Source organism: Cajanus cajan, chromosome 11 (genome assembly GCF_000230855.2).
Source record: "Cajanus cajan strain Asha chromosome 11, NIPB_CcT2T_4, whole genome shotgun sequence".
In the NCBI taxonomy this organism is placed as follows: domain Eukaryota; kingdom Viridiplantae; phylum Streptophyta; class Magnoliopsida; order Fabales; family Fabaceae; genus Cajanus; species Cajanus cajan.
The window spans coordinates 6,701,552-6,728,839 of record NC_138527.1 but is presented as its reverse complement, the minus strand read 5'-3'; the positions used below and the strand labels follow the sequence as shown (position 1 = coordinate 6,728,839).

At 30.4% G+C, this 27,288-nt stretch overlaps 2 protein-coding genes and 1 pseudogene across 2 annotated transcripts; 2 read left to right on the top strand and 1 right to left on the bottom strand.

Moving 5' to 3' along the window:
• Positions 1 to 2,337: 2,337 nt before the first annotated feature.
• On the top strand, positions 2,338 to 4,949 carry LOC145953174 (uncharacterized). Its single transcript, XM_083066957.1, has 2 exons — positions 2,338 to 3,711; positions 3,838 to 4,949. Exon 1 carries the CDS (start codon positions 2,710 to 2,712, stop codon positions 3,391 to 3,393), a length of 684 nt encoding a protein of 227 aa, XP_082923083.1. The 5' UTR covers positions 2,338 to 2,709; the 3' UTR covers positions 3,394 to 3,711; positions 3,838 to 4,949.
• LOC145953317 (uncharacterized) lies at positions 3,398 to 5,764 on the top strand. Its single transcript, XM_083067258.1, has 3 exons — positions 3,398 to 3,409; positions 5,081 to 5,425; positions 5,498 to 5,764. Exons 1-3 carry the CDS (start codon positions 3,398 to 3,400, stop codon positions 5,762 to 5,764), a joined length of 624 nt encoding a protein of 207 aa, XP_082923384.1.
• Positions 5,765 to 22,528: 16,764 nt separating this feature from the next.
• LOC145953316 (uncharacterized) lies at positions 22,529 to 24,693 on the bottom strand (annotated as a pseudogene).
• Positions 24,694 to 27,288: the final 2,595 nt, after the last annotated feature.

Genomic DNA, 27,288 nt, shown 5'->3' with positions numbered 1-27,288 from the left:
CAACGTAAATTTACGTCGGACCCCCCCCTAGGCCGACGTAAATTTACGTCTGAGCAACACAATCCGACGTAAAAATTCCACGATATTCCCCAACTTATCATTTTCCATTCCTGCGCTCACAGTTTATACGAAATCCCTCTAATTTTCTCTGAATTTCTGAGTCTCCCACTGCATTTATTGCTACATTCAACGTATCCAAGTCTCTAAGTGTCTACACGTTGGTCGTTTGAGGTTAGTTTGTTGTCCACGTATTTTTTTTGTTTTTTTTTGCTATTTGTTCCTCTGGAACGGCCCGTTCTCCTTGCAGAACGGGCCGTTCTGCTTAAATTGTTGGCTTTGTAAATTGTTGATCTGGAACGGCCCGTTCTGATTTTAGTACGGGCTGTTCCAGAAGCATTAAATATTGACTTTTTTAGGATTGACCTTTAGTTTACCATCGTATTAATAGAAATATTTATGGATTTTATCTAAAATTTTTATCGATTTTTTAGGTTTGTAGTTTTGGTTAGAAAAATTATGAATAACAGAGTCAATAGTTAATTTGTGTTCATATATAGATAATGAATCGAAGTTGGATGAATGCAAGTCGCATTAGTCAAGAGTACAGAAATGGAGTTGAAGAGTTCTTACAATTTGCAAGAGAAAATGGGAAACCCATCAAAGGGGCATATTATTGTCCATGTGTTCGATGTTTGAATCAGATACGTCAAGAAGTTGGAGAAATACGTGATCACCTGTTTATATATGGTATTGTGAAGAGTTATACAGTATGGACATGACACGGAGAAATATTAGACATTCCAACAGTGTCAACAACTGAAAATTTTGAAGGGATGGATGATAACTTAGAAGAGATGATACGTGATGTTGGTGAAGAAAATTTTGAAAGAGCACATGTGTATGATACCTTAAAGTCTGATTTTGAGCAACCATTGTACCCAGGATGCAGTATGTTTACAAGATTATCAACAACTTTAAGATTGTTTAGTTTAAAAGCAAGAAATGGCTGGACTGATAAAAGTTTCACAGAATTGTTGGAGTTATTGAAGGAGATGCTTCTAGAAGATAACACGCTACCTAATCGCAACTATGAGGTAAAAAAGATACTATGTCCAATGGGTTTGGAGTATAAGAAGATACACGCGTGCCCTAATGATTGCATATTGTATACAAATGATTTTGCTACACTGAAAGTGTGTCCCACATGTGGATTGTCGCGTTTCAAAAAGAAAACTGATGGAAGTAGTGGTAAGGAAGAAATAGAGGGTCCCCCTGCTAAGGTCTTATGGTATTTGCCAATAATACCTAGGTTTAAAAGATTGTTTGCCATTAAAGAGGATGCAAAAAACCTCACATGGCATGAAAATGTGACAACTTTCTTCGACATCCAGCTGATTCTCCGCAATGGAAGAGGATTGATGAAACATTTCCAGAATTTGGTGCAGAGTCAAGAAACTTGACAATTGGTTTAGCTACAGATGGCATGAATCCTTATGGGAACTTAAGTAGTAAACACAGTTCATGGCCAGTTTTGTTGATCATTTATAATTTGCCTCCTTGGCTATGCATGAAGAGAAAATATATTATGTTGTCTATGATGATATCAGGTCCCCGACAACCAGGAAATGACATTGATGTGTATCTTAGTCCATTGATTGATGACTTGAAAATGTTGTGGGACACAGGAGTGGAGGTCTTTGATGCATATCGTGAAGAAAAATTTACCATGCGTGCAATGTTATTTTGCACAATAAATGATTTTCCAGCATATGGTAACTTGAGTGGGTATAGTGTGAAGGGTCATTATGCATGTCCTATATGTGAAGAAAACACAAGTTATACCCAATTGAAACATGGGCAAAAGACTGCATACACTAGGCATCGTAAGTTTCTTGTTGTAGTCATCCATACCGTAGATTGAAGAAAACATTCAATGGATGTCAGGAGGATGAAATTGCCTCGACACCGCGCAATGGTGAAGAAGTATATCAACGGGTGAAGAACATTAACATTGTGTTCGGAAAGACGCAAAAGAAGTCAACTGAGAGAAATATCTGGAAGAAACAATCAATATTCTTTAATCTTTCTTACTGGTGCAAGCTAGATATTAGACACTGCATAGATGTGATGCATGTGGAGAAAAATGTTTGTGATAGTGTAATTGGGATATTGTTAAACATCAAAGGAAAGACTAAAGATGGAGTGAAAGCACGACAAGATTTGGTGGACATGGGTATACGTTCTGAGTTACATCCTCTGTTTATTGGAAGACGCACTTACTTGCCTCCAGCTTGTCATACTCTATCAAAGAAAGAAAAAAAAAGTTTTTGTGAGTGCTTAAGCAGTGTGAAAGTTCCACAAGGGTACTCCTCAAATGTTAAGAGTCTGGTGTCTATGCAAGATTTGAAGTTGATTGGTTTAAAGTCTCACGATTGTCATGTGTTAATGCAACAACTTTTGCCTGTGGCTATTCGTAACATTTTACCATCTTCTGTTAGAGTTGCTATTACTCGATTGTGTTTATTCTTCAATGCCATTTGCAACAAAGTAATTGACCTTGTAAAGTTAGATGAGTTAGAAAATGAAGCAATCACAATCTTGTGTCAATTGGAAATGTATTTTCCACCTTCATTTTTTGATATCATGGTGCATTTGATAGTTCATTTGGTTAGGGAGATTTGATTGTGTGGCCCGGTTTATCTTAGATGGATGTACCCTGTTGAGAGATACATGAAGATCTTAAAAGGATATGTCAAGAATCAATACCGCCCAGAAGCCTCTATTGTGGAGAGATACATTGCAGAAGAAGCCATTGAGTTTTGTTCAGGGTACATGTCGAAATCAGAACCAATAGGAATTCTCAAGACTCGACATGATGGGAAACAATTTGGTAAGGGTACTCGAAGTTTAAAGATTAGAACTGTGAGTCGAACAGAAGTTGACCAAGCACATTTGTACATATTGAACAACACTGATGAAGTAATTCCTTACATATCTGAACACATAGATGAAATCAAGATAGCACACCCCCAGATGAATGAGAAATGGGTATTGAATGAACATAACAAGAGTTTCTTAGCTTGGTTTAAGAAAAAGGTTTATGGTGAGGTTAATGCTTCTGATACACTTTCGAGACTCGCGCGTGGGCCTAACAACGATGTCATTACATTTGGTGGGTATGACATTAACAAATATTGTTTCTATACAAAGACAGAAGATGACAAAAGTAGAGTACAAAATAGTGGGGTTACAATTCAGGCTGAGGTTGTGCACTTTGCTAGTTCAAAAGATAAAAATTCCATTACAGCATCCATGAGTTATTTCGGAGTCATAGAAGACATATGGGAAATTGATTATGTTACGTTTAGAGTGCCTGTGTTCAAGTGTAAATAGGTTGATGGCAATACGGGTGTGAGGACAGATGATTTAGGATTTACTTTGGTTGATTTGAATAAGGTCGGCTATAAGGATGAACCTTTTATTATGGCATATCAAGCAAGACAAGTTTTTTATGTCAGGGATCCATGTAATGAGAAATGGTCAGTGGTCCTCGAAGGAAGAACCATGCATGGAACTCACGAAGATGAGTCTGAGACACCGTCTTTCTCAAGCAGATCATTTGGTCCTATTGCGGACCATGAAGTGGACGAAATACATGCTATTCGAAGTGATCATGATGAAGGAATATGGGAAAACATTCCAACCTAATAGGTTTTTGTTTGTGTATTATTTGTTTTTTTATTAGTTATTATGTTGCTATATTGTTATTATGTTTTTTACTTTATTTGTCTATTCAGTTAATTCATTGTTTTAATAATGAGAGTTTAATTTTTTCAGGATTATGGAGGATTCTGGGTCTGGCAGTGGAAGGAGGGAAGGTAGATCTGTCACCCGATTGTCTAGGTTGACAGCTGGGCGCATTGCCAAGGAGAGGACACTGGTTGAGGTGGATCCTCGTTCTAGCAAGGCATCAGGCCCAAATGTTGCCAAGTTTAAGAGCTATTTGGGAGTCCTAGCTCGACGACATGTTTCTATTATCATTCCAACATGGGATGACGTTCAGGAGGTTGACAAGAACCTCATGTGGCAGGATATTCAAGTATATACTTTCACATCCCTTGAATATTATATAACTTAAATACATTATTTATTAATTGTTATTTTCATAGCAAAATTTTGACATTCCCAATACTGAGGTCATGAGGAGGAAGATGTTATCTGCCCTGGCCACCAGGTGGAGAGACTTCAAGACTTTCTTGACACGGGAGTATGTATTTGGAGAGCGACAAAATGAGACTCCCTGTCTAAAGTACCAGATCACTGATGAGGAGTGGATGCAATTTCGTGCCACTCGATTGGACCCTTCGTGGCAGGTTAGTTATTGATAACTCTTACATTGACACAAATACTTAAGGTATATTTTAATTAATCTCATTTTCTTTTTTGTATTATTGCAGGCTAAAAGAATAGCTGCCTAAGAACGACAGGCCAAGAATGATGCACCCTATCTATTGTCAAGAGGGGGATATGAAAGAAAAAAAAAGGAAATGAAGAAGGCTAGGGCAGAGGCAGCAGGGGTTGAGTCTGCTGACCGTGTGGAGTCACCTCCCCGCCATGAGATGTGGATAGCAGCCCGGACAAAATCAGATGGGCAAATGACTTATGAGTCTGCAAGGGTCGTTGCGGATAAAATAGTAAGTAAAAATATACAAACTAAGACTCTTCATTTCAACTCATTTTCATAAGTGTAGTTTAGGGTATACTTATTGTTAATATGTTGTAGGAGGGTTTAGTTCAGCAGAGCACCCAGGGCTCATTTGTTTCCGATGGTCGGAATGATATCCTCACAACGGCCATAGGAAGGCCAGAGCACGGAGGCCGTGTGCGTGGTATTGGTGGTTCTTGGAGCCACCGAGATTTCTTTGGTGCCCGATCATCGAGGAGCATTGTTGACTCTTGCAGTCAAGAGGTTATGGAGAGAATGGAGTAGAGATTGGAGAGTCAATTTGAAGAGAGATTGAAGAATATTCAAAAAGAGTTTGAACAGAAGTTTGAACTTTTGGCTCGTTCTCAGCAATAGACTGCAGTTGCTCATGATGGTGTTCGAGTCAGCACTAAAGGGAGTTGTGCTGCTGCAAATCCCTCACCGGATCAGACTCACATTGATGTACCAAACCAGTGTGAGTTATATGTTGAGGATGACCCCCCACGGTTAGTGGCTATTGGCCGAGTATTTGAGGGTGGCTCAACCATCCATGGTGTCCCTCTACAACCAGACTGGACACGGGTTGTGGTTGACCAAGTTCAAGATGCTGCTGCTCTAGTGCCTTTGCCCAATACAGAGGTTCAACTAGTGGGGCAGGCAACCGACACATTCTTAGCTTGGCCAAAACGTTTGGTCATGCCGCTTTCAGCACGGGCAAAGGTAATTATATTATTGCTCTTTTATATTCTTATAATTCTATTATTGTTTAACTAATTTTCATTATTTCTTTAGGATTTTATCAATCGTGGTAAGGAGGTCATCAGAGAACCTCATGTTGATGATGCTAATATCGCAGAAGCTAAGGGTGATCCCATATCTAAGCTTCTAATCATATTACCACGATTAAAGAAGAAGCCAATTCAATTGCAGTGGGACATTAGAGTTTTTGGAGTTGATAGCTCTGATGTTCCACTATACATATCTCTGCTTGATGCATTAGAGATTGTTGGGGGAAACTCCATGTTAAATATATCTATCATACAGCTGTGGGCCATGTAAGTCATATTTTCTTTTATGAGTCTAAATTTACAATAATTAAATTTAACTTATAATAATTATTTGTATTAGGTACATGGACAAATTGAGTATGGAGCAAGTACAAGCAGAAGTATATGGATTTATTGAGCCTCAATCAATCCAAAAATCAGGAAACACTCAGGTCCAGATCCAGCAATATATGCAAACATGGATGAGTGACTCAAGAAGAGATATATACATGGCTCCATACATTGATGGGTTAGTTTTTTAATTGGTTTTTTAATCATGGTAATTTTATAACTAATTTGTTTGTCATACAATGTAGGTCCCATTGGCAGTTAATGGTAATCATTCCTAAGGAATACACCGTGGTGTGGTTTTGTTCACTACATCGAAAATCAAGCCACGAAATTAAATGCCAATTACAAGGGTAACTAAATTTTTTCATTATGTTTTAAAACTGTAATTATATATATTGGCTAACATTTGTTTTTATTTCAATTAATTAGAATCGTGTCTGGAGCTAATATTTTAAGTGGAAGAGCCAGATCATCAAAGTCATTGCATTTCATATACCCTAAGGTTAGCAAATTAATTCATACAGTCAATAATATTTAAATTTATTGACTTTGGAAATAATAGTTATTTGTTTCTCATTTTAGTGTAATAAGCAACAAGACTCGTTTGAATGTGGCTATTACATCATGTATTGGATGAGAGCCATAGTTTCTGCGGGTATTATTGATTCTTGGGCGCAGGTAATTCATATCAAAATTTATTTAACTATATTTACCTTTAGGATAATTAACATTGCATATTAATGACACTTAAATTAATGTTTCAGGTCTTTAAAGATCCATCTCCATTGCGCGAAGATGAGTTGCTCAAGATAAGAGAATAATGGGCAACTTTTTTTCTAAGTTTAGTTAATTAGATATTATGTTTATAGTTTGATAGTTAGTTAGTTTAGTTAGTTAGACAGCATTGACAAACATATGTTTTATAACTTTTTTAGGATAATAGGATTTACATTGTCATAATTTATATTTTTTAAGATTTATATATTATTTTCTTTTTGTCATTCAATTTTGAAATATAATTTGAATTTCTATTCTGGATGTCTGGTTTAGATTTGGTATTCTGGACTATATTTATATGCAGGTGTTGGGTATATAAAAAATTTATAAACGTTTTAAAAAAAAAACTCCCACAATTTACGTCGGACGAGGCCATGTCTGACGTAAATTGTGGCATGTTTTTTGTCCCTTTTTACGTTGGTCTGGGAGAATTTCCGACGTAAATTTACGTCGTCTTTCAGAGGCGACGTAAATTTACGTCTCCCGTATTAATTTCGGAATCTTTTCCGACGTAAAAGGCTCAAAATACGCGACGTAAAAGACCATTTGTGTACTAGTGAATCATCCATAAAAAAAAAAAAGAACTTTCAGCAAAAAATTACAATACTAGAATTGAATCTAATCCTTACAATGTTAAGCTTAGACAATGACCAACAAACCAAAGTTAGCATTAATATAATTAATTCATTAAGTTCTATAAAAATTTATACAATAAGAAAATAATATTGTATAAATTGTTACACAATTTTATTGGACATGTTATTTATATAATGATTCACCACTAGAATTTCTCTTATTACATAAAACTTTTCTTGCGAATTTTTTATAAAAATTCGCAGAAAATGTTGTTCCTGCAAATTTTTCTACAAAATTTTATCTGCAGGTAATACATTTGTGGATAATATGTTTTTGCGAATTTTAAAATTCGCAAGAAATTTTCTTGCAAAATATTTTGCGAAAAAAATTCGTAGGAAAGTTTCTTGCAAATTTTTTCGTAGGAAATTTTGCAGAAATATTTTTACAAAAAAAATTAAAGAAATTACTATAAATTCTATCAACAATTGATCAACTTTCAAATGCCCACAATGAATTCATCCGAATCATTTTTTTTCACGCCTCCAACATGTGATACATAATCTTTTAAGTTCTAAGATTGATTGTATATTGTAAGTCTAACACTCAACCATACAAATCAATTGGTAAGGTAAGTGTTGTCCCAACTTATATACTCTTTAATTGTTTTATTTTCAATCGATGTGGGACTTGAAGTTATTTTTTTTAAATATTAAACTTATAAATTTAAATATTTTTTTGATTTTTCTTGCGGATTAAAACAGCGGCAGGAAATTCTGCAGGAAAAGTTACCTACAAAATTTTTCTACCATTTAGTAAACATTACTTGTGAATTTATTTTTGCAAGAAAATCTGCAAGAAACAAAATAAAATTTTTACAATATTTTCTGCAAACTTTTACCATGGAAAAAAATTTCTATAATCATTAAAATTGTAGCAAAATTTGCAAAAATTTCTTGTAGATTATTTTTCATAAAAAAATTTGTAAGAAATATCTGTAAATTATTTTTCGCAAATAAATTCGCAAAAAATTTCTGTGAATATTTTTTATAGGAAAATTCACAAAAAATTTCTTGGAATATTTTTTTGCAGAAAAATTCGCAAAAAATTAACACTTTTCTAGTAGTGATTTATGTCGACTAAATAAATACTAATTATTTTTTTTAGCGGAAAACCAATAATAAGTTTTTTACCAATACTTAAATTAAACACTATCAAATTTACATTAAATGAAACTGTAGGTAGCTTAGCTTAATGTTTCAAATTATGCCAACATCAATTGAGCTTATTTAACAAACTCTTCAAACAAGTGTTTGGTACAATATCTCCAAACAACCTTTAAAATTAATCTCTTATAAGCTGTAACGACCTACCGTAATCATCACACTGTGTGAAATTATTATTACTAGCAATTGAAGTCAAGTTACTAGAACTTACATGATTAATGGAAGAAATATACCATACATATCTATATACATATACATATACATATATATATATATATATATATATATAAGATGAATATATAAATAAAACAACCAATATATATATATATATGTATATATACATTTATTCCAAAATAATCCTAAGTCCTAGTGTTGGTCAAGCATACTTATACAAGACACATCAGTAGTATTTTGTCATCAAAAGGTCACAACACCTGCCCGCATTAGCTTCTCAAGCCTAGTCTTGATCTGCTTCCATGCAACATATGATCATTACAGTCCAAACCACCATAGAAATAGAAAAGCGTAAGCTAGAGTTTACAAACATATACATATATAAAAACAATTCTATAATATACAACAACACACCAGAAATTATACTTGAAAGCTAATCACATCCAAAGCAAGCATGTACCTCACCCGATCATGTCCCAAAAGACATCAAAATGCACATGAACACACTTTAACGTACATCATATGCAAAAACATCAGCCAATGTGTCGTTATGCATTCACCTACGGAGACCTCCTAACAACATGAACAATCTAAGTGATTTCCATCCTACCGAACCAACCCAATCATTTTCACGCACAAAGCGCTGATTTGATCACAACAAAATGGGATACCAATCCCTCCGCTAGTTTCTTATATCTCATTACTTATAGTAGGAAAGTTCAGTTCCACTATCAGTACAACTAGGTATAGGCTTGCCACGACCTTGGCATGCATTACTAAGTCACATATGAAATTCAACCACTGATTATTCTAAAGGAATCACACAACCTTTTCAGGTACTTGGTTAAGGGTTGTAGCCCTCAACCTCTTACTTTACCCAACCACTAACTAAGGATTTGGAGGAGACTCAACACACCTCAAAAACTACTCCAAGAGACACACCTATTCAAAGAGGGTTTTTCAAATAGTGGCCTACCCAAGCACCACTCCAAGATACCCTATGTGGGATCTTCAATTTTTAAAATAATTTTCTCTCCTCAAATCCTAAGTTAACCATCATGCTATAATGCCACACTATATTCTTAACATCCACACCTCATCGTACATTTAATATATACGTCACATCCAATCAATTCATATAAAGATCAATAACATCAATCATGTATAACATACCAATGCTTAACATCTCAACCAATAATAGAATACCAATCCTTATCAATTCATACAATGATAGCATATAAATGCACCACCATTCATTCAACTATAGCATACCAATCATAAAGAGCATATTAACGCTCATCATCATTTCAACAACACAAATATAGCATTCCAATGCTTATTATCATTTCAAATACACAAGATAGCATACCAATGCTTATTATCATTATCCTATAACACCCAACATGCAATATACATGAGCATTTTATTCATGTTCATCGAATTCACTCATCATATAACATGCAACTTATCAAATCACTTATCCTACATTGACTACCTTCACATAAAACAATCCATAGTGACTTCTACTATTCCTATCGTGCTCACCCTTTTATCATTTGAAAGAAAAAAATATTTTCTACAACTTTCATGAAGAACTTAAGTTTCAATTCCCTCATCTACCATGTTAAAAATTGTGAAAATCGCAATTGTTTGCCTACAGCTTGATCTTTGCTCACTTAAAAGATCATAACTAGAGTTCTAGACCTTCTTTTTGGGTGATTCCAATGCCACTAGAAAGATAACATCTAAGGCTACAACTTTCATGAAGACCCTAAGACCAAATTTTGTAATATACCCCAACACTAGAACGCTCAATTCAGTGCTCTAGCATTAGATTTATGTCAGCTTCGTTTCTTCCCAGGGCTACAATACTCACTTGAAGCTGTAGTGCTGGATCTCTGCCAAATCAGTTCCTCCCAGGGTTGCAGCACTCAAATCAGTGTTGCAGTGCTAGATCTCTACCACCTTGTTTTCTCTCACAATTTTAACTCTCCACCAATGCTCCAACATTGAGTGTAGAGTTTTCTACACTTTCATGGCTTCCCATCTTTGTTCCTCACCTATATTCCATCAATTTTACCCCTAAACACAATCTACATTCATAATATGTACTAAATTTGTTCATACAACCCATAAACCACAAGAAATTCAACATGCATGCATTAAAACTCAAAGAAAATCATCAACATTCAACTTTCCATCAAGAAACCAGAACCTCAATTTTCAACATCCAAATCACTTCAAATCCCTTTCCCTAAACTTAGATTTTTAGCAATCATACCAATTTTAAGTTCTTAACTAAATCAACAACCTAACAAATAATCAAAATCCAAGAATTCCAACTTCCTTTATCTTGATTCTGAGCTCTCCGAAGGAGAAGAAGAAGAAGAAAAAAATAGAGAATCTCTAGAATACTCCAAGGTAGAATAAAAGAAGAACGAAGAACTCTAAAGTAGAAAAGGAGGAGAAGACGATCCCGCAATTGAAGTTCCTTAACCCTGGAGCTTGAACTTCCTCACCTGTTTCTAATGATCAGTTGTGAAAAATGGTAAGGAAGGAAGAGTTAAGTAAAAATGAAAAGGAGAAGAGGAAGGGAAGAAAGAAGAAACTTTCTCGTGTGACTCTTATCTTACATAAGTGAAAATCTTTCCATATAACCTCTATAAATATAAAATGGATGGTAAACTCTTCGGACCATCATAATTTTAAAAGATTAATATTATTAAAACTTAAGCTTTAAGTCCACTCGTATAATATATATATATATATATATATATATATATATATATATATATATATATTAATATATACCATTTTTATTCAAAGAAAAAATTCTCTTTTGAAATTGGCTTTAAACTTTATATATTGTGTTTACTTATTGTTAAATGGCTACCAATTAACCAAGAGGGAATATTAGTAAGGCTTTGTACTTAGAGTACTGTACATTATAATTATTTTAAGAAATTAATTATATATAAAATGAATTATTTTAATTTATTTTTAATATAAATATATTTTTAAAAAATATTTTTAGGATCTTTTTGAATAAACAACTTTATTGAGATCTTATTTGACAAATTTTCATGTAAAAATAACTTATATTATAAGTACTTAAAATTTAATAAGTTGTTGAATTTGGATATATATACATATTCAATATTAATTTGTTTGAATGTATTATTATTTAAACACTTATAAGATTTTGTCTTTTTTTAAAAAATTAAAAAATTACAAATTAAATCTTGACTAAAAATAAATAAATGTTTTAAAATTAACTAAGTAATTTTTTTAAGAATTATATTATATATCACAATAGTATTAAAAGCAATAAAAAATTACTAGTTACTATTCCCCTATTTTTAGTTCATAAAAAATAAAATTAATAATAAAATATTAGAACTCAATTATGTATAATATACCATAATTAAAAATTAAAAATCATATATAAATTTAAAATTAAAAATCAAATCCATAAATTCTATAAAAAAATGATTAAAAAAATGATAAAAATAGAACAGGGTTCAGTATTTTAATTTTTTATTTCTACAATGAAAGTTATGTGATCAGTGTTGTGATCCATGTTACGACTATGGATAAAAATAGGTCAGACTTTAAATAGAAGTTTATGATCCGATTTCTTTAAAGTCTCACATGTTCTAACCTATTTAATAGAAAAGTAAAGTTTAAATTTTTAAAAAAGCTTATATCTATATAAAAAGGTCAGGCTTAGACTTATATAAAAGTTTATTAGGTCTTATAGATCAGCCTATTTTATTTATATAAAATAATATATATTATTGAAAATATAAATAAATAAATAAATTTATAAAACAAAAATAGTTATCAATATTTAAAATATTTTTTATAAAATTATTATTTTTATTATAGATTTATAAACTTACAACCTATTATTTCTTTATCATATATTATTTCTTTTAAAATTTAAATTTTAATAATATTAAGTAAATTATAATTTAAAAATAATTTTGTTGATTTTTAAAAATTAAGTTTATTGACCTAATTAACATTAATAATTTAAATAGGCTTTTAAATATATTAATAAGCTAGGTCAAACTTTAAAAAGGTTAGGTCAGACCTATAAAAAAAAACTTATGATAGATAATAGACTAGACTTAGACTTTAATTTTGTTAAACATGCCTAATCTATATATTCCAAGTCTAGTATAGCCTGAGTTATTCCCATCCTTAATTACAACAAATAATGAAAATAAAGTAAAAATACCAACATTCATATTAAGAAAAAAGTTAAAATGAAAATGTCTACAAAATTAGATTTTAGATTCAAGAGTCAATGTATAGAGAATGAGTAAAAGCTATAATATGTCGTAAAATAGTGACTGAAATGCACAACAAAGAAAATATATATAAAGAGAAAGAGAGATAAATTTTTCAATAAAACATGTGTTAATTTAGAAGAAAAAAAAAAGTTACGAAAACTTTTGGAAGGAAGAGAAAAAATATAAACAGGAACAAAACATTTTGAAGGGAGAATAAAAACTTCTTGAAAGAATAAAAAAAAATATAAAATTGGTGTTTAATGAAACAAAATAAATAAAAATAAAACTATTTATATTTATGACAATATTTGAATATGAATATTTTTTTAATTAGTTCTTACGTAAACTAAATAATAAATTAATAAGTTTAAAATATTTTATAATAGTACGATCTTCAGTAGTAAAGTATTAATTTACTTTTCAAGAAAAAAATTAATTAAAAAATAGAGCGGTGGAATAAGTCAAAAAGTATAATTTGCATCGCACATACAATTATCATGTTCACATGCATGCAAATGTCCAAGATTCTCACAGGATGATATTCTGATTTCTGAATAATTTAGTGATGCATGCATGCAATGTGCATATTAATGGCAGTGTTGATAATTGGAACCAATTTGGTCAACATTCCAGAAGAAGTTTCACATTTTCCTTCTCCATGTATGAACCAAAACGAAGATTCTTTGAAACTCTTGAGATCAATTTGTCTCAATTGGTGTTGTGATCAACCACCGTGTCCCATATGTTTCCTGAATTCAATTTGTGAATCCTTCAAAGTAAACTTTTGCTATTGCATGTATTTGTTTATAGGAAGGTTCTTCTTCATCATCTTTATTTGTAACTAAAAAAATAATATCCATATATCACATATATGGATAAGGATAAGATCTCAGAATCGTGACTGTATTCAATTAATATATTCTTCCAATCTCCTCGTGTAATGTAATTTTTATCATGGAAATTAATTTTTTGTAGTACGTAGGATTCTCTCTATATATTCCAAATTAATATCGATAGGGTCAGAGCAAGAAATGACTAGCAAAAGTTAATTAGTTAGAAAGTCTCAATCTAATGCTATAAATGACCGGTTGCCTTTGTACTCCTTATAGGAGCAACATGCTCATACATGTATCTAAAGTCTGTGCATGCATGTGATAGTTGTTCTAAACCTCAATATGCGGATAAGTAATTTCATATTTTCCTAAAATAATTATCGTATTTTATTTTTAAATATAATTAAAAATTTTAAAATTATTTTCATCATGGATAAGGTTAGGTCCAAAATGAATGAATGACTTGGACATATTGGTTAAAAGACTTCGGCTCATTATATATATATATATATATGAGGAGGGTTCAAATTTTGTTAAAATTGAACAACAACTTGAAAGTAATCAAAGTGTTCATATTTTAGTATATTTTGAAATGTATATATTACATCAATTTTGTTTTATGAGAATGAAGTATCAAATCATCTTAGATTAATATAAAATTTGACATATATGATCTAAGAGATATGAACTTTCAATCTAACGGTTGGATTTTCAAAATTCACAATTAATATAAAGTTATTAAGCGGTGTAACACTTAGTTAAAGTTACACTAGTGTCGTTTGAACCCTCCTCTATATATATATATATATATAAGGAGGGTTCAAATGACACCGGTGTAACTTTTACTAAGTGTTACACCGCTCAATAACTTTATATTAAATGTAAATTTTAAAAATCCAACCGTTAGATTGAAAGTTCATATTTCTTAGATCATATATATCAAATTTTGTTAAAATTGAACAACAACTTGAAGGTAATCAAAGTGTTCATATTTTAGTATATTTTGAAATGTATATATTACGTCAATTTTATTTTATGAGAATGAAGTATCAAATCATCTTAGATTAATATAAAATTTGACATATATGATCTAAGAGATATAAACTTTCAATCTAACGGTTGGATTTTGAAAATTTACATTTAATATAAAGTTATTGAGCGGTGTAACACTTAATAAAAGTTACACCGGTGTCGTTTGATATATATATATATATATATATAGAGAGAGAGAGAGAGAGAGAAGGGTTATAATAACACCGATGTAACTTTTACCAAGTGTTACACCGCTCAGTAACTTTATATTAAATGTGAATTTTGTAAATCCAACCGTTAGATTGAAAGTTCATATCATTTTATATATGTATATCAAATTTTGTTACAATTGAACAACAATTTGAAGGTGATCAAAGTGTTCATATTTTAGTATATTTTGAAATAAATATATTACCACTAGTGGAAAATTAGGATATTACTCACCCATTTTACGTCGGAAATACAAACACCCGACGTAATAAAAATGCGGTGACATGTTTCGCAATTTTTATGACTTTTTTACGTTGGACCTTTAAGGGACCGACGTAAATTTTAACATCTACGTCGGCTATACATTGTGTCCGACGTAGATGTTAAAATTTACGTCGGACCGTAAAGGGACCGACGTAAATAACCCACAACCTGCTTAAAAGAAGGTGTGCGCGCATGGCTAGATTTCAAAAATTTCTTTCTCCCGCGCGTTGTGCACCTTCTTCTGCACCTCATCCCTCCGAAGCCTCCTCAAGTTTCTTCTTCTGTTTTTCTTCTTCGGAGGTTTCTTCTTCGCGTTGGTTCCATACGTCCATCTAATTTTCTATGAGGTAAGTTGCTTCTGTTTAGCTAAGGGATTGGTGGAACTTATTTTTAGAGTGATTATTTGAGGTTATGTTTATGACCAGTTTCAAGATTTTTTTTGTAATCAATAGAATCAAGCTCAGATAAAAGAGGAGAAGATGAAAAGTGACTGTCAGCAAGTAGCAGAGACATCCACGGATCCAACTGGGTTAGGCCGAGAATTTGTGTCGAAACTTGGGCTCTAAGAAGAAGATATAGGAGATGAAAGGAGCTCTGCGCTAGAACAGTTAAAAGATGAAGTCCGGATTTGGAGAACCTGCTCCTGGGTTTATCAAGCAGAACGGGCCGTTCTGCTTGCACTCGTTTTTTTTTATTATTTAAATTTTTATGACTTTTTTACGTCGGACCGTGGCATGTTCGACGTAAATTTACGTCAGTTTTCACGCCCCGACGTAAATTTACGTCTCCCGCTTCTACGTCGGAAGCTTTTCTGATGTAAAAACCCCTAAAATAGTCGACGTAAAATGTGTATTGTGTACTAGTATATGTCAATTTTGTTTTATAAAAATGAAGTATCAAATCATCTTGGATTAATATAAAATTTTATATATATAATCTAAGAGATATGAATTTTCAATTTAACGGTTGGATTTACAAAATTCGCATTTAATATACAGTTATTGAGCGGTGTAACACTTAGTAAAAGTTACACCGGTGTTATTATAACCCCCTCAAGAGTTACACCGCTCAATAACTGTATATTAAATCCGAATTTTGTAAATCCAACTGTTAAATTGAAAGTTCATATCATTTTATATATGTATATCAAATTTTGTTAAAATTGAACAACAATTTGAAGGTGATCAAAGTGTTCATATTTTAGTATATTTTGAAATGAATATATTACGTCAATTTTGTTTTATAAAAATGAAGTATCAAATCATCTTGGATTAATATAAAATTTTGTGTATATAATATAAGAGATATGAACTTTCAATTTAACGGTTGGATTTACAAAATTCACATTTAATATACAGTTATTGAGTGGTGTAACACTTAGTTAAAGTTACACCGGTGTTATTATAACCCTCCTCAAGAGTTACACCGCTCAATAACTATATATTAAATGCGAATTTTGTAAATCCAATGTTAAATTGAAAGTTCATATCATTTTATATATGTATATCAAATTTTTTTAAAATTGAACAATAATTTGATGGTGATCAAAGTGTTCATATTTTAGTATATTTTGAAATGAATATATTACGTCAATTTTATTTTATAAAAATGAAGTATCAAATCATCTTGGATTAATATAAAATTTTGTATATATGATCTAAGAGATGTGAACTTTTAATTTAACGGTTGGATTTACAAAATTCGCATTTAATATACAGTTATTAAGAGGTGTAACACTCAATAAAAGTTACATCGGTGTTATTATAACCCCCTATATATATTTAACAAAATTTTGGATATATGATCTAAGAGATGAACTTTCAATCTAACGGTTAGATTTTCAAAATTCACATTTAATATCAAGTTATTGAGTGGTGTAACACATAGTAAAAGTTACACTAGTGTCGTTTGAACCCTCCTCATATATATATATATATTTATTTATTTATAAATAAGTAACTTCCTTTATTTATTTAAAAAAAGGAAAATTTTAAAATTTTAAAATTTTATTATTCTTTAATTTTTTAAATTTTACACCTTCAACTTTCAATTTACTATTTTTTTTCCTTCTTTTCACATACTTTCTTCCTTCTCTCTTTCAGTTTTCACATACATCTTCTTGTTTTTCTCTAATTTCCAACCAATTTTAGTAGATAATTTTAATTCTTTTGATTACATTATTTTTTTTCTTCCCTCACCTTTTTCACTTTTTCACATGTACCCAAACCATAGAACTGGTACACAACAACATTATAGGTACGTGTAGCTTTCTCGACAGTTTCTACCAAACTAGACGCACATTCTTTTCTTCCAACACTTTCTCTCCTTTCACCCCTCCAAAACTTTAACATTAAGTTTATTGTTATAAAAATTATATTTTCACTATTTCGGAGTATTATGTGGGATAGTGAAATTAGTATTCCGAAATAACTTTTCAGAATTGTATTTTTTACATACTTTTGAAAAGTACTTTCTAGAATAATAAATTTAGTGTTTTAAAAAGTACTTTCCAGAAGTATATAAAACAACACACTTTCGGAAAATACTTTCTAAAATAGTAAAGTTAATTTTCCGGAAAGTACTTTATGAAAGTATGTTATTTTACAAAGTACTTTTTAGAACACTAAATTTACTATTTCCGAAAGAACTTTTCAGAATTATGTAAAATAACACTTCTGAAAAATACTTTTTGGAATAATAAAATCAATGTGAAAAATACTTTCCAAAAGTATGTTTCTTAGATAATTCTGGGAAGTACTTTCTAGAACACTAAATTTACTGTTCCAGAAAGAACTTTCCCAAATTATGTAAAATAACACTTCTGGAAATAACTTTTTGGAATAGTAAAATTAATGTTTTAGAATGTACTTTCCAGAAATATGTTATTTTACATAATTTCGGAAAGTATTTTTCGGAAGTATGTTAAAAACTCAATTTCGAAATATGTTTTCAATAACATTTATTTTACTATTTTGAAAAATACTTTCTGAAATACTAAAATTATTTGATGTTTTATTTTTTAGATGTATAAATGAGAGAAGTGTTTGAAGAAAAAATGCACATTTGACTCGACACTTTCGACAATGTCCAGAAAGCCACACGCGTCTATAATGTTGTTGAAAACTAGTTTTATATTTTGAGTGCGTGTGAAAATTAAAAACGGGGAGAAAAAAGATAATAGTGAGAAAACTAAAAGAGGTAGGAAAAAGAGAGTAATGTAAAATTGAAAGAATTAAAACTACATATCGAAATAGGTAGAAGTGAAGAAAAGGTAAGAAATGTATGTGAAAATTGAAAAACAGAGGAAATGAGGTGTGTGAAAAGAAAAGAAAAAAAAGTGTTAAATTAAATGTTGAAGGTGTAAAATTAAAAATATTTTAAAATTTTAATTATTATTATTTATTTATTATTTTTTTAAAAAAATAGATGTATTTATATAAAAAAAATGTGTATATCATGAGCCAAGACTTCTATTAATTGTTGGGCCTTTGTTATTTGGTTTTCTTATTTTTCTCTAAAGGTCCAGTACGCAGTACTGGTCCAATGCTTTCGGTTATATATGTACAGTGTACGCACTGTTTGTGAAGGACATGACATGAATCCTTATTTTTCCAACTTTTATAATATTAGTAGCTGAAATCCCCTAGTAGCTCTCTAAAAGATAATTATGTCACCTTAATCATAGAATTTTTTATTATTATAAGCATTGGATACCTATTAAATAAGAAGAAATAATAGATCAATCATGTAGAAAAGGAAATGGAAATTATACTGGTCTCTATTCTCTCTCCTTTAATTTTTTTTTTTTTAAGTGTATCCTTTCCTAATTTATTCTCTTAGATATATGAGATTTCGATCTAAAGCTTTAAAAAGTCAATAGTCAAAGCTTCTTTATACTCAAGATCGGTCTAACACATTAACACACTTAAAAACAAATTTAAAATATTTTTTTAAAAAAATTAATAATGATATTTTTAAATAAAAATAAAAATGTAATATTTCTTTAAAAAATAATCATATTTGAATATTTTTAGAAATAAATTTTTTGAAATATACTTATAAAAATATAAAAAGTGATTTTTGAATTATAGATCTTAAAAAAATTATATAAATATTACCATAAAACAATTTTCTTTTAAGGAAGCCTAAAACAAAAGCTTAGTTTATCTCAAGACCCTATTTCTACCAACCTAGACCATGACATAATTGATAATAGTTTTCATTAAAGAGACTTATGCTTCTATTAACTATAATCCAATTAGATATAAAATTGAAGGGAATATAAAAAACATTAATTACTTGGGTATAGCGAAGGGAACCTATAACACTCCAAAATTTTAAAATTATTAAAATAATATTTTGATTAATTAAAAAATATTATAAAATATTTTAAAACTTTTTAATAATTATGAGTATTTTTAATTAACTAATAAATATTTGTAAAAATTGTTTGTATAATATTTAACAAAAAAATATGTATTTTTATGATATTTTGTTATAATAATCATTTGAAGAAAATAGGTGTTTTTTTATTATAATTATTTATATATTTTATTTTAATTATAATTATATTAAAAGAAATATATTTATGTTATATTATATACTTGCTAATTATTATTTATTGTATTTTGTTATAATTATTTGGATTGATTTTAATAATTGTTTTAATTATTTTGTATTTATATGAAAATATTATAAGATTGAAGGATATATCGATGTACTCTCTGGTCACCACATTTTAAAATTATGTCTTTATTTTAGACTAGGCTTTAACTGTGTTTATGAAGAATGCTTGTTTAAAAAATAAAAATAGTTTTTTATTTTTAAAAGCACTATATAATGTCCATGTTTGAACTCTTCTTTGACGAGCTTCTTAGAAGAGATGGCTAACATTGCCTTGCAGGGAATATCATCAAATATGCAATTACATAGTTTAGACTTTACAATAGAAAACATGTTTCTATACCATCATATAAAAGTGTAGTATGAAGTCATTTTCAAGTTAAATCAAGAATTGTTTTGCATAATAAAAATTATATAGTCTAGCACAAGTACTTTAATTAATTAAGGGGTAGCCTTATTGATTAAAACTAATACAATTGAAAATATAAACAAAATAAATTTAATCCATGTTAATTAAAAAATTTAGTTAGTGTTTATTTAACTGTATCAATTTCATTTATAAAACATTTTTCCTTCTAAATTTCCTTTTATTCAAAATTGAAACTTTATACCAAGAATAAATTTAATCCATGTTAATAATGCACAAAATTTTAAATATTTAATTGATGTGATAGTGTAATTTAAAGTTAATGGGCCGATTTTATTTATTTATTTATTTTGCGTTATGCATGTTGGTGAGCCAACCCGGCTCACCACATGTTGAACTGAGGTAAGTTAGGTTCAAAATTGTCTCGTATTAAAACTTGTAAATGTTTTTAAGTCCAACCTAACTTGAATCCATGGTGGGTTAGATTGGCTTATAGATTCTAACACGTTTTGACGATTCTAGTTGTGAATTATATGTATATAGATTAAGTTTTTTGTTTTTCATGTTCTTTTTCCATAAGATATTATATCTTTTGTCACTGCATTATTTGTTATGGTAAGGAGCTATGACTATTGTTTATTGGTACATTTTTTTTTTGTGAATTTGAAATTGAATTAGCTTATTTAATGTTGTTGGTGTTTCCAATTCTACAAATTCAATTGAGTATTTATGGTTGATTAGTTGTTTGAGTATTTATTGAACTGAATCATATATGTAACAGATGAGATTTGTATTGAGAAAGCTTACACTACAAGAAAAATGACTTATGCCTATACACAAAAGATGTTACTAAAAATCAAAACTCCATAGGTAAAGGTATCATGGACTTTGACCTACTGACATTCAAGTTGTCAACTTTGAGGGGACATATAGGAACAACTAAATAATAACTTATCACTATAAGTTTTATCTACAGACATAATTTTACCAACAATTACATTTGACTATCACTATATAAGAGATACCTACAATTTGTAATATGTAGGGGTAAAAGTCATTGACTTATATTTACATCCCCTACTATAGGTAAACACCATTAAGTTGTACTTACATGTTATGACTGTAGGTAAAAGTCATGAACTTATTCTTACATGCTCTGACCATAGGTAAAAGTATTTATTATTATTATTATTATTATTATTATTATTATTATTATTATTATTATTATTGTACTTACTAATATATATATATATATATATATATATATATATATATATATATATATATATATATATATACACACACACACGCAATATCTCTTACAAAGAATACGTGTACTCTATATGAAGTGTAGTTCAAATTTCATTATTATCTTGGCTATAGAAAATGACATTAAAGTATAAAAAAAAAATCAAATTTCATTAACTGATACTGATATATCTAATTTAATATTTTGTTCCCACTAAATTTAATTAAATAATAAAAAACTATATATACAAAACATATTATAATATTCACCCTTCTTTTTTTGGAAGAAAAAAAGAGAGAGGAAAGGATAGGTACTTATTCACATACTATAGTCTAATATTAAGACTCCATGTTAGTGTCAACAACTAGTAATTGTTATTATGCTATTCTAAACATCATGTGTATTATATTTCAAGTATCATTGTCCACAGAGCTAGAAATATAAGTATCAAAACTATGTTATAAAAATGGAATATTGCCAATGTTAAAGTTTCTAATTAGAAATAAAAAAGGAAAACATATTGCATTGATAAATGTCATCCTGTAAGTATTGCCATCTATGGTGATCCACTGCATGTAAATCCTTCACTAATCCTAAAAAAAACATGAAGGATGTTAATTATTAAAACGCTATGATAATTAATGACATACCCATAAGCTTTTTGTGTTCATTCCTTTAGATCAAATTATCATCATCATGTACCACGACATTAGATTATGTGTTTTAATTACTAAAGTAACATTTCAAAAGGGATTGAAGAGATAAAATTTAAGACTTAACAAAATTGAATAGATAAAATAAAACATTTTAGGCAAGAAAAATATTTTTCACAAGTATATTTTCTTCCTAAAGTATACTGTGTTATTTTTATTTACCCAACCTTAAAAAATTAAGTAATAATTACCCATATAAAAAAAGTAATCAATAGTTATATTAAATTACATCCCAGTGCTTATATATATATATAAGCTTTTTATTCATCCAATCACATGCAACATTATAATAACAGAAAAGAAAAAAAAGATTGTTGTCAGTATGAAGTATTAAAAATTTAATTATTTAAATTTCAATTAACTCACCTATATCAATTTTTCTCGTTTGGGGTCTCTTGTAGTTTGATGATTTTCAATAATAGAATCATTTGGAACATTTGTAGGTACCTAAATGAGAAAAAAAAGATTTTTTTCTTAATTTATAAAAAATTATATCATTTGAGTTATTAAATAAGTTGCAATATAAAATTCATACCTCTTCAACTACAACTTGTAAAACTTGATTAATCTGTGGATCATCTACAAACCGTGATTGAAGGACAACAACAAGATTTCTAAGAAAATTCTCTAATTTTTGAATTCTATTGTTTGTGGTAGAGCTTTGGTATGAACTTACATGTCATGGAAGCTTTCCAAGACAATGCACTCGTCCTCTTTTTTTCAGGTCCTTTAACTTTTGAGTATATGTCATTTTTCCAATTGGTAGTATCTTGAGTGATTTGTGAACTTTCTGGCTCAATCATATGCTTCTTCAACTCATCCTAGATAAGAAAACAATAAAAAAAAAGTTATAAGAATTTTTGTCCTAATTTATTGGAATAAATAATAAAAGTTATATAGAGTATAACAATTCTAATGTATTTGAAAACTTTGTAATTCATTCCAGCTATTAACATGCACTGCTAAATTTACAAAAAATATTTTTATAATTAAAATATAATGATAAGAAGATGATGGATTATCATGCTACTAACATTATTTAGGATAGGACATGTCAAAGGATATGAGAAATAATAGTTGGTCCACAAACCACTTTTTATCACTAAAAATGAAATAAAATATAAGAAACTTGAGAAAATATTTTAATGTTAGATCAAATCAATATCTTCATTTAAGAAACTTAAAAGCCAGTCCACAAACCACAATATTTTTTTATCATAAACTAAATTTAAATGTCTAATTTTTTATCTTAGATAAAATAATATGAAGTATGAACAAGACATTATAAAAGAAAATAATCAAGACTTTTAGATAATGATGTGGCTGGCTCGAATTTGATCAATAAAGAATATAATGCCTAGCAAAAATAACATGACATAAATTAGACACAATTTCATATAATAATAAATGAGCATGTTATATTTTTCTTATATTTTTAACCAATTTTGGGGGCAAGCTAGTAATCAACTATAATAAATTATCATAAAAAGGTGGTCAAATAATCATGCAACTGAACTAAAAATTCAAGTCTCAATAATAAATACAAAAGCTATATACTAAATAAAATTCTTACAATTACAATAGAAGTTTTTTCTGTAACAGTGCTTTCATTTTGTCGGGTTCAAGTGTTTATATAAACTTGTACTCGAGAAGGTTGCATTCCTTTAGTGTTTATTGTCTAACATTAGTCACAAAAATATCAGCCATTATATTTCTAGCTATTAGTTTTTTAAAAAAATAAAAAATGAAAAGAAATATTATCAAAAGAGACAAACCATCTCATGAATTAGTCTTGGAAGATTCTTCCCATGCAGTGTAAGTCTTCATACTTCGAGCGACTCCTTTCGTTGATGTCAGTTATTTTCTATAACCAATAAATATAAAAGGTCAATAATAAAAATCAACATATGACATATAAATGTTATATTAACTAAAATTTAATAAAACATACTCGCCCTTTCTTGAAACACCAATAACGTATATGAGCAAACATTTTCTCCTCAGTTTGACTCTCATCATATCCTTTTGATTTCAAATCATACTTAAATTGCCTCCACTTCATACTCATGTGTTCTTTTTGTACTTTCTTTGCTTGTTCAGTCAATTCAAGAACAAATTGAAATTTACTCTATCATTAACAAAAAAAATATATTAGACTTATTACAAACAACTTTTACAAAAAAAATAAATAAAAGGAAATAGAAGTTATAAATTTTATACTAGACCTGAATCAATTCAAGCATATTAACAATATAGTCCTCAAGCAAGTCCTTCCAGCTAAGATAATTGATAGGAGCACATTGGTGTCTCCTTACCAAACTCCCTATTGCATTCAATAAAGTTTTCCCTTCCCAACCTATGGGATTACCCAAAGGATCTACTTCAACAAGTATGAAGTCTCCATCTAGCATGTCCCACACATCTAATGTAACACCCCATTTTTCTTATTTCAATTTTATTTTATTTTAATTGAGGGTATTTTGGTAATTTTATAAAGGAGATAGGGGTGATTTAGTAGCTTGGAACGGGCTGTTCCAGAATTGGAACGGGCCGTTCCAAACTACCAGTGAAAGTGTGAGTTAGTAGCCTAGAACGGGGCCGTTCTCAAGTTGGAATGGTCCGTTCCGGACTATTAATTTTGCCTTTAACCCTAAATGGGAACGGGCTTGGAACGGGGCGTTCTTAAAATTATGGCCGTTGTGAGTAATTAATGCACACCAGCGAGGGGAACCCAGCGAGGGAGATCAACCAGATCTAGTGTAGATTCAGCTTCTACATATCTAGATTCAGCTTCTTCATATCCAGGTACGGGGGAAAAGAGAATTATTTATATATAGAGTTACATGAGGGAATTGGGTAGAGGAAGAACCCCTTAGGATTATGAGTAATTTTAGAATTATTTCTGTTTGAAGAATTATTGACATTATTTGATTCTGTATATATTTAGGACAACAAATATATGATTTGTTTGTAAAAATGATGCTCTAGGAGAGAGAACGAAATTATAGAAAAGTGCCTGTAGGTTAGGTTTTGGAAAAATTGGATTATTTCTGTTTGAGGAATTAATTATACCATTAGATTCCGTATGTGTTGAGGATTAGAAATATGTATTTAAATTGTAAGAATGATGATCCGGGAGAGAGAACGAAATTGTAGAAAAGTGTCTGTGAGCTAGGTTTTGGAACAGTTGGGGGGTTTTACTGTTTATGCTGAAATTATATTAAATTGCTAATTCTATTGATTATTATATTAATTTATGAATATCATTGTTTGATAAAAAATTGATTATTTAAATGTGAATTGCTTGATATGTATGAAACCCATTATTTTGGACTTATCTGATATGTGTATGGAATTGAACTATGAGATGTTGTGTGGAATGTGAATGAGATGTGGTTGTGGTTCTTCACACCTATGACCAGGGGTGAGCACGGCCCGAGATTGTTACATGAGTACCGTGACCTTGGTTAACATGTCAGGGGTGAGCACGGCCCTAGGTTAGGGGTAACGTGACCTTGGCACAGTGTTATATCAGGGGTGAGCACGACTCTGGATTGTTACGTGGGTATCGTGACATTGGTTAACATGTCAGGGGTGAGCACGACCCTAGGATAGGAATAACGTGACCTTGTCACAGTGTTATATCAGGGGTGAGCACGGCCCGAGATTGTTAAATGGGTAGCGTGACCTTGGCATGGTGTGAAGTGCAAGATTTGTGATGATTGATGTGATTGAGAATTATGACGTGATGACAATGCATGATTGATTGAAATACGATATGTTGAAATATTTATGAATATTAAATTATAATGAGATAATATATTGTGTTTTCTTATGTGCTATATATATAGATGTTTTCTTTTCTCACCGTGCGATTTGTGGACATTTTAGGTGAGGAAGATCTGGCTACGAGTGGTATCTAGAATGCCAACGATTGAATTGTCGGGATGCTCTGATATTGTGACATCGGGGCAAAGGATTTTTTTAGAACATAGGTTTTTATTGTAAATGATATTTTTGGAAAATAATTTGAAAACTCTTGCGTTTCATTTTTGTTATTGTGGTTATTGAAGGATAATTTTTAAGATTCTCATGTGAACCCTTTTACTGAAATTAAAAAATTTATTTACAAGTTTTTATTATTACAATATATATGTTGGGGTAGTAAGGGTGTCACATTTAGTGGTATCAGAGCAGGTCGATCCAATCGGCTGTGAGTTATGAGTCTACTATGCTTGTTTGGTAGATAATTGATGGAATGATTGATTGTGGAATTTTTTGATATGTTAGTGTTATGATTGATTAAGTTTATTGTTTACTTATAGTATAATTGTTAACTTTTCTGGTGATCTGAAAAGTAATGGCAGGAGGTAGGAACGACTGTGCAATCGCTGATGCTTTACAAGCGATGGCTCAGGCTCTTGGTAATATGAACCAACAACCAGAAATAGATTGGTTGGAAAGATTCTAGCGAAATAATCCGCCAAGCTTCCGTGGGGGTTATAATCCTGATGGAGCTACTGACTGGATTTTTGAAGTTGAAAAGATATTCCAAGCTATGGGATGTCCTTTGATACAGAAGGTGACTTTGGCTGCCTTCATGCTTTCTGGAGAGGCTGGCATCTGGTGGCAAGGTGCTTTACAAAGAATGATAGCTGCAGGTACCCAAGTGAACTGGGAGAATTTCAAGCGGCTATTCTTGGAGAAATACTTTCCCCGAGATGTGAGACATAAGAAACAGGTGGAATTCCTTGAATTGAAGCAAGGAGAAGATTCAGTGGCTGATTATGTGACTAAGTTTGAAGACTTGGTTAGATTCTGCCCTATGTATGATGGTGTGGGCAATGAGGAGGACAAATGTGTGAAGTTTGTGAGTGGTCTTCACCCTTAGATTAAACAAGTTTTCAATTATCAAGGGATTACTCAATATCACGAATTGGTAAACAAGTGACGAGTATATGATGAGGATAACCGTGCTAGGGTAACTCATTATAAGAGTGGAGGACCCATGAGGAATAATAAGTTTGGGTCATCTAGTAAGGGTAAACCTTACACTAAGTTTTCCGGGAATTCAAGTTCTAAGGTGAATAATCAAGGTTCTGTGCAACAAAGAAGCCAAGTTCCCA